We start from the raw sequence: 13,704 nt of genomic DNA on the forward strand, positions 1-13,704 counted from the left end.
AATAGTTGGCAGACCCCAACTGGCACTGTTTTCACACCTCAGCCACTTCTGTTGGTAGTCCAACATGTTAGTACAAATCTACCTCCACAGGTGGTTTAAAGTTTGCATTAGAGCAGATAAGAAGCAGGGGCACATTCACTTTGGCTCAAAATACTGTGAAGTGGTAACCTCAGCATGCTGGTGAACCTTGCCATGAAGGTTTAGGGACCTTGACAAAAGCCGCTCTGTTCCCTCTGCAGTTCTTGCTCCAAATTTCAGCAATGGGTTGTTTTGCTGAGAGAGTCAAAGTTTACAGAAGGAAGCTGAGTTCCTGTTTCTGCTAGCATGATGCAGAAACATAGGAATTGGAGACTGCTTTGAAACTGCACTCCTCAGCTGGTTGATGCTTCTGGTTTTAATTCTGTACACATATGAGATAAATAAGAGGCAAATTTCTCTGACTGGCCTAAAATTAGGAGAGGTGCTGAGGGAAGAGCCTGTGGGCTGTTGCAGCTGATGGTGGTTGGGAGAGATCAGATGCAAGACTGCAAGCACTTGTCCTTGAATGGACAAGTTGTGCTTCAAAAAGGGTCTGAAACTAGTTTCTTTAGGGAAGACTATTCTTCTCACTCCAAGGTGGAGACTTGAAAGCCTGTAATAGATGTGTTTCTTTTGTTTAATTGTTTAAAACCAAATGTATTGCAGAACTTGATGCAAAAATCCTTCTGAGGTGAGAAGCTTTTGTGTGAAATTAAAAAAAAATACATTTCTTTTCCTTTAAAGGAAGAAGTGAAGAGGAATGAAGAGGCTCCATAATTTTCAGATAATTCTTTTGGTGTCATCTTGACTTAAATTCAACAGGGTTAGGACTTTTACTCCTAGATCTTACAAATCCTCATTAAAATGGAGCATGATGTATCTGCGTAATCCTGTTTCTCATCCATGTTGCCCAAAATTAATTTGCACTAGGGAATGACACTGGAGAAAGGTCCAAGATACACACAGTAATCTTTCTTCTGCTCTTTAAAGCAGATGTTCAAGTGACCTCATGGGTTGCATTTATCAGCCCCTATTACAGTATGTTAAAGCTTCAGCACACCTGGCTTTCCATAACATCATGCTGCTTTAGGGCAGACGTCTCCATCTACCATTGGATGCTTAAAGTCTATGAAAGGATGCTGCTGCTGGATCTGGGGTGCAGGCACTCTGAGCATCCCTTGCTGCTATGGAGTGCCTCTGGCCTCTGAAGGATTTGTGAAGCACACATTTCAGTTCCCAAATGTTTCCAATTATAATAACACTATCTGGCACAGCAGTCTGAGTAAGTTTTGAAGGCTGGAGTTGCAGAAACATTTTGGCAGAAGAGCCTTTTTTGGAAGTGATTTGGGAATGCTGTAACATGAGTTGGGGTATGGCTTAAACTATTTTTACATCTGTGATCTGCAGCATTGTCTCCGATACCAATGTTATTTGAAAGGAAGACTGACAGTCCTGGACTTGTATCAGTGTAGAATTTCTTATGCACAATTTGCCAGCATATTGTAGCATTCAAATGATGTCATTTGACTTCAGAAGGGCTGAAACAGAATCCAATTGTTACTAATAAAGTTATTGAGGGCAGTATGTTGCAAGGAATAGAATAGAAAATCTCATCAAGCAGCGTAAGCCCAGCACACTGTAAACCTGAGCAAAATCAAATGACAATGATCTTAGGAATATGGCTATGTTTTCTTCCAAATGTTTTTATTAAGGGGTTTCAAGTGCCTCAATCCAAACTAACAAACCAGTGAATCAGACATGAATCCAGAGGCCAGAAATGTATTTAATTTGTTATAATTCCTGGTGAAGGTAGTACAATGTCCTGCCTCACACAAGGCAGTGGTGGCAGCAGGTGGTGGTCTGCTCTAAGCATTTAGGGGACCACGCATGATGTGCTGTCCGAGGTAATATGATCCTGTAGCTTTTCATCCACACTAAATGGTGGCTGCCCCCAGCTCCATATCTCGTAGGGTAAGTTGTTCTCATTGCACTCTGTGCCTCTCTGTGAGTACATTTGCTCTTCAAATGGCACGACACTGAAAGCCATGTTAAAGTCAGTGGTCTCTTTTAATTACTGCCTATTCATATATGTCCATGAAGTTTTCCAGGGATCAAAGTGTGGTCTTGTAGCCAGATACCGTGCTGGGAGTGCAGTTTGCTTTGGTTATGGTTATTTGACCTCAACTGCAATTCCTACGGTAATTGTCTCTGTAGCAGGGTTTTGAAAGCAACAGCAAAATGTTGTCTGATGAAGTTATGGTCTAAGAAACCAAAGGTGTGCTCTACATTACAGCATCGATAAAAGGCAACATAAAATCTTAATGTTGCAGTGTGAACAGTCATACAGTCATAATAGTCAATTCCTCTGGGCTCCCTGTGAGCTTGTGCAAAATGCTGCTTCCTAGCGTAATTGTAAAATCCCCTTGGTATCTATAAGAAAATTCACATGAGGCCTTTTTGGCTTCTTGTGGGTACAGTGACAGATTCCTTTACTCATTAGTTTGCTTTATACGCTTTGTTTCTGTGTGTGTAGGGGACTGAGGAGAGCACGGTCAGAGCAGAATGATACTAGAAAAAAATGCATCCCAAAGGTCCACCCACCTCGTGCATCCAGGTTGCTGCTCATTGTCCTTCCCAGCAAATCATTCTTCCTTCAGTGAAGTAACTTGCAGGTTAAAGCTGCCTGGCTGAACAAACTGAAGGGAGAGAAAACAAAAGCAGTCTTATTTTCAACCAAGGAGGAAAATCTTTCCTTTGGTTTTTAGTTGTAGATGAGCATCTGAGAGAAGACGCTGGTATGTGATATGGTAACCACATTGTCACTCACAACAGTGATGACAGCCAGAACAGCAAGGCCATCTCTGCTGAGGACAGTGTTAGTGTTCCTAGCTGTGTAATGATCTCAGCTCTATCCTTTGCATTCCCAGACAAATGGGAAGATGATGAGGAAGATTCTGTTTCGTGTGCTGCTCAGCAAAGTTAAAGCAGGTCCAGCTAGATTCCCCCCAGTCTTCATCAGGGGTTCATTTTCTCATTGCCTTGTGAATTGACAATGTGTGTTATGGAATTCAGTGTCAGAATAGGTTGACTCCAGTGTTACCATCTTTATCTAGTGATTTATTGGTACTTTGTCTTGCTATGATGCATCTCAGTAGAAAAGGCCAAAAGGTTGGCAAAGGTGGCAGACCAGATTACTCTCAACTTGCACATATCTGATTACTTCCACTTAAAGTTGAGCTTTAGGCAGGTGATTCTGGATTTAGTTTTACGGAGATGGGATAATTCTGGGTATTGCAGTATTGATGTTGCATGCAAGGAGGCAGTTTGCTCAGGATATGGGATTTCAGCTGTTGATTGTTATTTAAAGGTCTAGAAAAACAAACATAGAAATGTATACATTTTCCCAGTGTCATTCCAAATAATTGTCTTAATAAAGCTCAGTATAACTGACTCAAGAAATGACAAGTACGTGCATCCCAAGTATTTTATCAGTTTGTGTTTTGGATGAGGTTAATCTGAAGATCTTAGTTAAAGGTCTAAATAGATGCTGCTGCGGACAGAATTTGTCTCTACTAAGTTAATAATTCTGTTAAACAATTCACTTTGATACTTAAAGGCTTTTTTTGAAAGAAAAAAAATTCCAAGATTTTTTTAATCTTGGGATTTTTATGACAATAATTTTAACCTGTGTAAAGCAAACATTTCACTCTTTATGCCTCTGCCTTGTGGACAGAGTTACCAAGAGAGCTTTAGCCCAGCTTTGTGGTGCACTGCCTGTGTAAGTTTCAATTCTCTTGACGGTGAAAGTCAGCCAGCAAAGCTCAGGGAGATTTATTTCCAGCAGCCATATCGAGCAAATGAATGCAGGTGGTGTGAGACTATGACTTCAGACATCCTCCCAGTACTCTGGAAGGCTTATGTGGAGTTCTCATGAGACTGAAAACAAGAAATGGAATTCACAAGGGTAAAGTGCAGGTGCTGAGTAGTCACAAAACAGCATGTAGTTGCAATGACACTGTCCAGACCCCAGCCATGCATCTTGGACAATACCTGCATGACTTGGTTGTAAGCTCTTGCCCCAAGGAGCAGTGTAAGGCCCTCCTGGGGTCCCCAGCTGCACAGCAGAGCCAGGGGGAGCCTCACACCAAATCTGCTTCTAGGCACAGCCAGGTGGTTTAGCCCTAGCTACTGATGAATTTACCCAGGCTGATTTTGGACTGTGCTGAATTGAAGTGCTTCATTGTGACCACTGAGACCTCAGAGAGGTGGTCTCCACTGTGGACCATGGCAAGCGTGTTTCTGACGTGTCAGAATCTGACAAGTTTCATCAGATGAATTTGCAATGGGGTTTTTGCCCATTTCCACATAAACTCACATTGCTCCCTGCACCTAACCAAAGTAAGCTATGCTGAAGTTTAATTTAGCATGAAATTCTAATTATTCTGTATAAAAGCTGTCATTGCATCTGCTGAAATCTACACATTTGTAGATTCCTGTTCTTAGTGTAGATGTAATTCAGCTTTATTCTTGGGAGGACATTTCAGCCTTAAATGTCATCTAGGACTTCATTTTTATGAATGTCATAATTCCTGTAAGGGGCTTAGAACTACACCAGACACAAATGTAACCATGTCAGTGCTGTTCAACCCTGATGTCATATGAGCTGGCTGCCCAAGTGGAAAAGTCTTTTAATGATATCTCTTCACTTTAAACAATAAAGAGTTTTCTGGTAGATTATATCCTAGAGTTCTGCCTTCATTGTCAGAAAATATTAGTAATGGAAGCACTAGGAATTTTAAGTTCATTGCTTTTTAAAGTAAGGAAAAAAAAGTCTCATAAGTTGTGCTCATTACTGAATTTTTTTTGCTGTGGATAATTTTCTTATGGTCATGCTGAAGAGTCAGCCTTGTGCTAGGAGTTATGTGAGTACAGGGTCGCAGAGTACGCAGTGGGTGTGAGGGGTTGAGCAGAATTGAAGTGAAAGTAGAGAGAGAGAGAGCACGCAGTGGAGATTAAAGTACTGGTGGGAATAGGTGTGATACACACCCTGCCTGGTGCAGAAAGTCAAAACTGGTCTAGTGGTTGAATGAATGTTCATGGGTTATTCGACTGCTGCTTGTCTTGTCCCCAGATTGTCCTTTCCTTGTGTCACAGAGGCTGGTAAAGAGTCTGTAGTACTGCAAGCGTGGAATGGAGTTTTGCCAGTGCAGTCTTGGGTCTGAGGGAACAGGTGGCCTCCAACTGAGCCCTGTTTGGTTTTAAAGTGTTTATTTTACAAAACTATGCCATTTTACTTACTGTTTTAGGCAAATAAATTTGTATGTTTCCTCCTCTTTCATCATTTCAAAGGGCGATCAGAAGTACCATGGCAGCCATTGCCACCAAGGCCACCCGTGCAGCCCCATCCTGGCATATCCCTGCTGCCATCAAGGCCAAGGATACAACCCCCTCGACACAGGACCCCCCTCCAGCCACCACAGCTGAGACCTCCTCCACGCCCAGTGCTGCCAGGGTCAGGAGTTGTGCCACTTCTGCCTGGAACAACCGGGATCATCTTGGAGACTGGAGAGGCAGGACCTCCTGGCACAGTTTTGATGTCAGGAAGAGGACGGCTTAGAAGTGTGGATGGTCAGGCTGGTCAAAGTACCATGCCTATTGCTGAAGGGTATGCTGGAGCACCAGGTGAGAGAACCAAACTGGTAGTGAATCACTCCCAGCTAACTGCAATGGACATGCCAAGTCTGGCTGGAGAAGTGACACTGAGATCTGTTGTGCTTTACCAGCCACTTTTACCTTCCTTGCTGTTGAGAATGGGTTTACAGCAGAGATGATTTGTGAATGGGCCTTTGCAGCCTGCAGCTGGCTATAGAAGTAGGGGAAACACATTCAGTGCCAGTTTTGTTGCTTTTCCAAGGCTGCACAAAGCATGAGGTCAACAGAGCTGATGTAAAATCCCTGGTAACTACAGTAGTCTTTGCCACTAGGGAAACTTAAATCATTTTTTTCTTTCCATAATGCTTGCAGTGGATTTAGTACATTGAAGTAATAACTTGGTTTTCTTTCCCATGACCACCCCAGTTTAATGATAATTGAGCATTTCATAGGGGATGCTGTTTGGTAGCTGTTTGGGTAGGTTGCTGTTCAGTAACCAAGGATCTTTTCAGAAGACTGCAGTAATATTGGTCATAATGAACTCTGCTATGTACTGAGTCACACATACTACTTCTCCTTTGTAGGATATCCAAAGTCGTCTCCTCCTACCACGGACTCACAAGGTAAGGTGATTGTTTCCTAGAAATTCTTCACACAGGTATTTAATGTTTATTTCAGTCCCTGGAAAGTCACGGTTGAAAGAAAAAAAGTGTTGATTTTTAGTATTTAAGTTTAGCATTGAGGAAAATCTGACTGATTTTTGCTATATGTACACATCAAAGCAGAATCTGCATACTTTACAAATATGGGGCGGGGGAGAAGGGGGTTAGGTTTTGAAAAACAATTCATCTTGGGTTCTGGTTACTTACTTCAGTGTGTTTTTTAAATACAAAGGGTTTGTAGTTTCCAGCAAATGTTAGTACAGACCTTTTTATTTGCCTTTTAAATAAGAAAATAAAGATATATTTCTGCTGATTTTAATATTTCTTTAATAAGATATGAATAAGGCCAAGACTAAGATCTTGAAGAACTGTTAGTGTCTTAGCCTAGTGCATGAGTTGGTTCTCCTCTTGGGAGAGTTTCTGGCTTTGTTAGAATCACCAAGGCTTGTGTTCCTGACTACAGTGAAAGCAAAAGTGCTGCCCACTGACAGCCACAGATTAAAGGATTCAAAACACAGTTTTCTTGATTTCGTAGGGTGTTTTTTATTTTTTATAATTGTTAACATTGCAATTCATTTATGGATTTGTATTACAAACAGGTATAAAATTTGTGTAGGACATGCTAGTTGGCCTTGATAAATATGTTGATTAGGTGCTGCCAGCCCTGCAATCTCATACTCAAGATATTATCAAACCCTGGGGATTGGTATCCTTGATCAGAGTGAATATTTCCACACCCTCTTCAAAAAGAATGATTTCATCTAAATTTGTTTGAGGAAATATGGGAAATAGATGGAAATAAAACATAAGGGCTTTATGGAATCCAAAATCCTACCCCTGGGACTTAATTTGATGACCATAACAAAATCACAAAAACACGTCGTAAAGACTGGTCTGGGGACTGACAAAAAAGGAGTTGTAAAGAGTTCACACTGTAATTCTGATATTTATACATTCTAAATTAAAAATCCATCAAGCCTTAAAGCAATGTTTTTGCATTTGGGGGTTGGTGGTAAGAACAAGCAGCAATAGATGAGGTTTCTGGAAGAGGATAAGAAGTAAAGAAATATTAATTTATCTTGATACCAGCAAAGCCAATATAGATGTCTAGATTTCTGTGATAAATGGATTTCCTGGGGGGTTTCTTCCACTTTGTACAATTTATTGCAGTTTATAGGCAGCAGCATTTTAATAAGTTTATGCTAAAACTGTGTGAAACAGTAGTTGGATGTTAGAAGTGTTGAAAAGGCAGGGTGAGGCAGGCAGTGCACCCATCTGCTGCTTGGTGGAACATGTTGGTGGAACAGTTATCATCCTGTGATCCAGAGAGAGGTGGGCTTCACCGAAGAGTTCCTTTTCCTGATCCGTGTCCCTGAAGACCTATCTAAATATAAGATATACCTGCTGATCTGTCCTTTAGCTTCCCCCCAAGTGCCTTGCAAACCTTAATGGCAGGTACAGTCAGAAAAAAGAGAGGTAAGAATGGTGCAAAGAGCTGTTAGACTTCTGTGGAGTTGGAGCATTTACATCCACTGTCCCTAATCTGGCCTTATGGCTGGATAGATGGGCCGAGACCAACGGCATGAGGTTCAACAAGACCAAGTGCTGGGTCCTACACTTTGACCGCAAAGAGAGACTTTGGAGAAAAGTTTGTGTCTTCATAACACAGTGAGGTGTCATCCCTATCAGAAACACTGTGACTTAGCAGAGCAGCGTCACTGAGCACTGGTTCATGGAAATCAGTGTGATGCTGTGCTGTGTGGCCAGCCCATAAGCAGAAAAAATGTTCCTGAAAATGAGACATTAGGGTCAAACTGAAGTGTTAAAAAATAAAAAAGCAAATCTGACAAATCCTCCTTACTTGCGCCGTCTTCAAAGGAAATCATAAGTGCCTGCTGGCGAATTAAATACTTATGGTGGTTTTTCTGTGTAGGTCCTTGAAGAATCTTCATTCCAGTTGCTGAGCAATTGTCAGCAGCACCATCACACTGTTATTTTTTCTCCTTTCACCTTGATGGCAAATGCCTATGCTGTGTGCTGTTTTGTTTTGCTCAATATTTTTTTCTTCTTTTCTCTCCTTCTGGCCCTTGGGCTCTGTGGGAGGCATGAACTGCGCTGGGAAGCCAAAAGAGAGGTGGAGAACCAGAAGTACAACTAGCAGATGGGTGGAAGTAGATGTAACCTAACAAGGGCCACCCATGCATCTTCCGTAGTTCTTTGACTTCCCAGAATGCATTACGTAGCTTAGATTGTCAAGAACAGACATACCTACTCCTTCTTATGTGTCTATATGTATAGATAGATGTAGATATATCTATCTCAAGTGAAACCTTCTTGAATGCATCTGAAGTAAAAAGAGTTTTTTCTACCCCCAGAAGTTGTAAAACTGGGGTTGAATCTTTTGTGAATCTTTCTCTCTGCCTAGCAGTTTCCTCATCAGAGCTGTGCCTGTGGTTCACCGCTTTTAAATGTTTTGAAATGTTTCTTTCTGATGTTAATACTTCCACAACACTGACTGCTTAAGTGAAAGTAGTTTTCAAGCCTGGACCTTGTGTAGAGAAGCTGAGCTTTGATCTTTGCATGAAGGAAAGTGTTTTCAAGGGGGGACATGTAAGAGAGGGTGGTGCACCCCTCTGTAAAGTTCTGCAAAACACCGCTGAGCTGTTGGTAGGGATTGTGAAAGCTTTGAATAGGCACAACTCCAGCTGGAAGCTGTGAGGAGGGTAAGAGAGGACAGACACATTGCGTCTTTACTGTGCCTTCTTATATTGACCCCTGAACTGATCTACAGGATATTAAGATTTCCACTTTGAATAGATACATATAGTGTGCTAAACCAGGCTGCAGATCTGAAACAATTTCAGCAGCATAGCAGAAAATAGTTATTTCTAACAACTGTTTTAGCAATTAGTAAGGAAAATCTTGAAGGAAGTCGTGGCAAACCGGGGCAGGAGTCGCTCCCTTATTCAGATGACACCAATCCGAACAGGACTATAGTTGCTCCAAAGGAAGCAATGTTTGTGGGCAGGCAGCATATAGTTGTGCAGTGTGACTGCAGGGGAGAGAAACCATTTGAATGAGCCAGTAAGAAGTAAGTTGAGGTGTGTTTTCAGTTGATTTGAGTCTTGGGGTAAGCATATACATAGAGATGCTTTCTGTAAGTAGTGTGGTGTTAAGGTGGTGGAGTTCTACAGAAGCTGTTTAAGTGAGTAGGCTTCCAGCAATTAATGTTGGTCCTTTCAAATAACCTCATCCTAGCTTACAGGGGCACCTGCAGGCACACTGGCAGGCAGGGGTAAGGAAAAAGGGCTTCTGTGTGTTTTCTGAACATGAGACAAAATGCTGAATGAGATTTCTAAAGATACAGGAGGCAGCTGGTTACCAGCCCCCAAGGGAAATCAAGGTAGTTATTTGCCAATTCTTAATTTGCAGGCATGTCTTCCTCTTGCCTTCCCCTCCCACTCCCCCACACTGAGTTATTCAGAAAAAAAGTGGATGGGATAGCAGAGCATTTGTAGATCTACATTTTAGGAAAAGTTTTGACACTTTTAAACTTCAATTTTTAAGTGTTATAATCTGGATTAGATTGGATATTAGGAAAAGCCTTTTCACTCAGGGGGTGGTTGAGCACTGGAACGGGCTCCCCAGGGAGGTGGTCACAGCATGAAGCCTGTTGGAGTTTAAGAAGGGTTTGGACAACACTCTCAGGAACGCAGTGTGATTCTTGGAGCTGTCCTGTGCAGGACCAGGGGTTGAACAGGTCTCTTTTAATTCAGGATATTCTATGATTCAATGAATTGAGCACTTGTTGCTGATGGGCATCTCTGATTAAGAGGGAGAGGGCGAAGGCAAACATTTATTTTATGGAAGGCAGAAGGAGCAGGGTGAAGCAGCAACTGTGGACAATTTTAAGGTCATTTGTTGTTTACCTAACTGCCTGAACAAAGCAACAAGAGTTGACTACTTCTAGCAGTGTGTGCTGCCTTAGGGGAAATGTTTAAAGGGAAGGTAACTAAAACAGGACTAATAAGTGGTTAAGTATTAAGTACTTGCCATTAAGTCAGTCTGTTAAAAGTAAAAATTTGTCTTAATTGTCCAAATTGTATTTCATCCAGCCCAGTCTAACAGCAGTGTTTAGCTAGTAAGCAGATAGCCACTATAAAATGCCTGTCTGTTTGATCTGCTGAGAAAAGGAGAAAAAATTGTGAAGTGAAAATTCACCCAAAAGGGAAGTGCCAGAGTGAGAGAATAGCCCTGGTGATGGTTCTCTTTGCATTAATACTGAAATGTTATATATTCTTATATCTCTTTTCACTACCCTTTGGCAGAGAAGGTAGGAGATCTAAACTGTGTGTAGCTTCTCAGCATGACCAGGAAAGCTGGCATGAGCTAAACACCTTTAGCACTCCTGTTGCCATTGTGATAATGACAGAGAGTGGAGATGTTGAAGGGCAACCTCAATTCTGAAGAAGGACTTTGGCAGAAGCGTTGCAGAATTGAAACATGGCAGGATTTCCACTGCCAGCATTTAGAAGCCGTGTACTATTTTCTTAGAAGGAAAAAAAAGAAAAAGACTGTGGTCAACACAAGAACTTTATGGTGCTCAGTAAATTTTATGGTGAGACACCTGGGACCTGGGCCAGCAATACGTATTCTGCTAATTCTGGCATCTCTCAATTGACAGGGTTAGTCCAAGGGGAGTTATGTGCAGAAACAGAGACATTGGATTATAAACCATCACAGGGAAAAGGCTGTGTTGTCATCCTGATGTCATTCTCACTCGTCTTGTTACCCATTTTAGGACCTGCTGCTGCTGCTGCGCCCTCTCTGGTGTCGTTTTCTGCTGGGCTCACACAGAAGCCTTTCTCCAGTGATGCTGGCGTGGTTCACTTTAACAAAGTGCTTGTGAATGACGGGGACTATTATAACCCCAATACAGGTAATAGCCAAAGGATATGGACCCACAGAGATGATAGACTGGCAGTAGCATGGGTTACCAGGGTTTGAGGTTATCTCAGGTCTTGCTGGCACATTGAACAACAAAATAAGTCCATTTAAACCAGACACAGCAGGGTAAAAGCCTCCTGTGGATGTGGACAGGCATACACTTTGCCATGGCTGGTTTTCCACAACTGCCCGGTACTACTGAGGCCCAGCTCACCACTATGTCTTCTCTGGCAGCACAACTGATTGTGCTCCTCACACTACCACAGGCCAGCTGAGCCTAGGTAGCAGAGGTGAGATTCCTTCCTAACCCTTACTTACTAATCCTGATTTCACTGCAGCTTAGCCAGCTGGGTCAGCCAGAGGAGAGGTGGGGGGGGTGTCTCACACTGCCTCCCCAATGGCCATCCCTGCAGGCTGCCTCCTTCTCAAGCAGGGTGTCATGTCACTTGAGGGTGTTAGGTGTGCCTCAGCCTACTGGAGACTTGCACAGCATCCAGCTGTGCACACCTTCATCTAGCTCCAAGTCATGGGAGCTGCTTAGGCCAGAACGTTTTTGAATGTTGACAAGACCTGGTCATGTCCTGGAGGACAGGTGGGCTCTAACACAAAAGCAGCACTCCTTTGTCTTCCTGACTGTGGTCAGTTGATCAAGGCCAACCTTGTGCAGTTACATGCACGTAACGATGGATAACCCATGTAGCTTTATGTTTGTCATCATGCTTAGAGAGGTCAGGTGTCTCCATTTTGAATAACTCTGAAAAGCTGTCTCTCTTCTGCAGGCATTTTCACATCACCATATGAAGGGCGCTACCTGATCACCGCTGTGCTGGCCCCAGAGAGAGATGAGTATGTAGAAGCAGTGCTATCCGTCTCCAATGCAAGTGTGGCTCAGCTCCACACAGCTGGGTACAGAAGGGAACTGTTGGAGTATCACAAACCCTACTCAGGGAAACGGACCTGTGGTGGTCCTGGGACGTTCCACCTTGTTCTTCACCTCAAAGCAGGAGATGAAGTAAACGTTGTTGTAACGGGAGGCAAACTGGCCTACACAGACTCTGACGAAATGTACTCCACATTTAGTGGAGTTCTCCTTTATCCTTCTATTTCTCATGTTTAGGTTTATCTTGAACAGGAAAGAAGGGTAAGATACTCAGAAGAAATTAAGTGTAATAAAGTTCAAAGCTTTAATATATTCAGTTTATATATTTGATTTCAGTGATGGGTTTATAGTCTATATGGAAAACTTTTCCTTGTCCTTTGTTTCCCGAGGGAGCTACAAAAGACATGTTTCTGTAGCTAAATGAACTCCTCCCCAAGCCCTTGACCTGTACAAGCAGAACAACTGTTTAAAAGGTACATTCTCAATAGACACTTCTCCACTGTGCTCTTGCTGTTCCCTATTAAATTGTCTTTGCCATCTTCTCCCTAGTTTTTCAAACTGTCCCTAGTATATAAGAGTTTACATCTTTGCTTAAGTTTACAGTTGCTGTCAGATATTTTCATGTTTTCAGTAAAGCAGGGCCAAGAAAGAGAAATTGTAGTGGATGTGATTGATGACTTTTTATTCCTTGTGTTACTGAATCATGTGCGTTTGCATAATCAATTTGTGCAGTGCAATTGCTGACCATGATGGCGCAAAACAAAATGATACTCATCTGCATCGGTTTTCTTTTTTCCTCTAAGGGCCAAACACAGCGCTAGGAGGCAAGCTGAGTGACTTATTCCAGTCAAGTGAAAGCTGCAGTGCAGGGAGAAACTTGCCTCAGCTTTCCACTGGGCAGATGTGAGCATAAGGTGCAGTTGGTACTACTGAAAGGTTCAGAACAGCTACTATCCATTTAGAGAGTAAAAAAGAGGATCAGTTAAACATGATGCTCTTGGGATTAAAGCTTGCTGCTGGAAATTAATTAAACAGGTCAGAAAAATCAGAATTATCTTTGCTTAGGCAGGAAAATGGTAATTTTGAAAAGTTTAAAAAAATTTACAAAGTTTGTTTCTGGCACTCCTACAGTACTTGCATTAAGAGGGAAGCTTTTATCTTTGGTGCAAATCAGAGGAAAAATCATTGATAAAGGAAAACTGTCTTATTAGTCATTACTGTCAAATGCAGAAACCAACCATCTGCAGCCTCCTTCGCATTGGTGAAGGTTGTTTTAACACAGCATCTGTTTATATGGATGAAACAACTTTCATAGCTGAAACAGACAAACACATTTGGGGCACCAGTATTTTATTTCTCATTCTAGCCACTTCTCAGTGGAGGTAACAAAAATGATGCTTTGGCTCTTAGAGGATAGCCTTTTGGTGTCTTTTGTGGCTGAAAAAAAATCCAGCCTTGCCTTACTGAGTGCCGGACTGTTCATCTGTCACCTGTATATTCTTGTATCAACTGGCCTTTTGAATAGTCTACTCATGCCACATAGAG

At 42.2% G+C, this 13,704-nt stretch overlaps 1 protein-coding gene across 1 annotated transcript in view; it reads left to right on the forward strand.

Moving 5' to 3' along the window:
• The window catches only part of EMILIN2 (elastin microfibril interfacer 2), a 31,196-nt gene extending 18,401 nt beyond the window's left edge, over positions 1–12,795 (forward strand). The window contains exons 5-8 of the mRNA XM_027675889.1: positions 5,368–5,700; positions 6,255–6,293; positions 11,134–11,271; positions 12,059–12,795. Of these exons, the coding sequence (XP_027531690.1) occupies positions 5,368–5,700; positions 6,255–6,293; positions 11,134–11,271; positions 12,059–12,396 (848 nt within the window). The 3' untranslated portion in view covers positions 12,397–12,795. The remainder of the gene's footprint in view (positions 1–5,367; positions 5,701–6,254; positions 6,294–11,133; positions 11,272–12,058) is intronic.
• Positions 12,796–13,704: the final 909 nt, after the last annotated feature.

This window comes from Neopelma chrysocephalum, unplaced genomic scaffold, assembly GCF_003984885.1.
Source record: "Neopelma chrysocephalum unplaced genomic scaffold, ASM398488v2 Primary Assembly neopelma1_22, whole genome shotgun sequence".
NCBI classification, from domain to species: domain Eukaryota; kingdom Metazoa; phylum Chordata; class Aves; order Passeriformes; family Pipridae; genus Neopelma; species Neopelma chrysocephalum.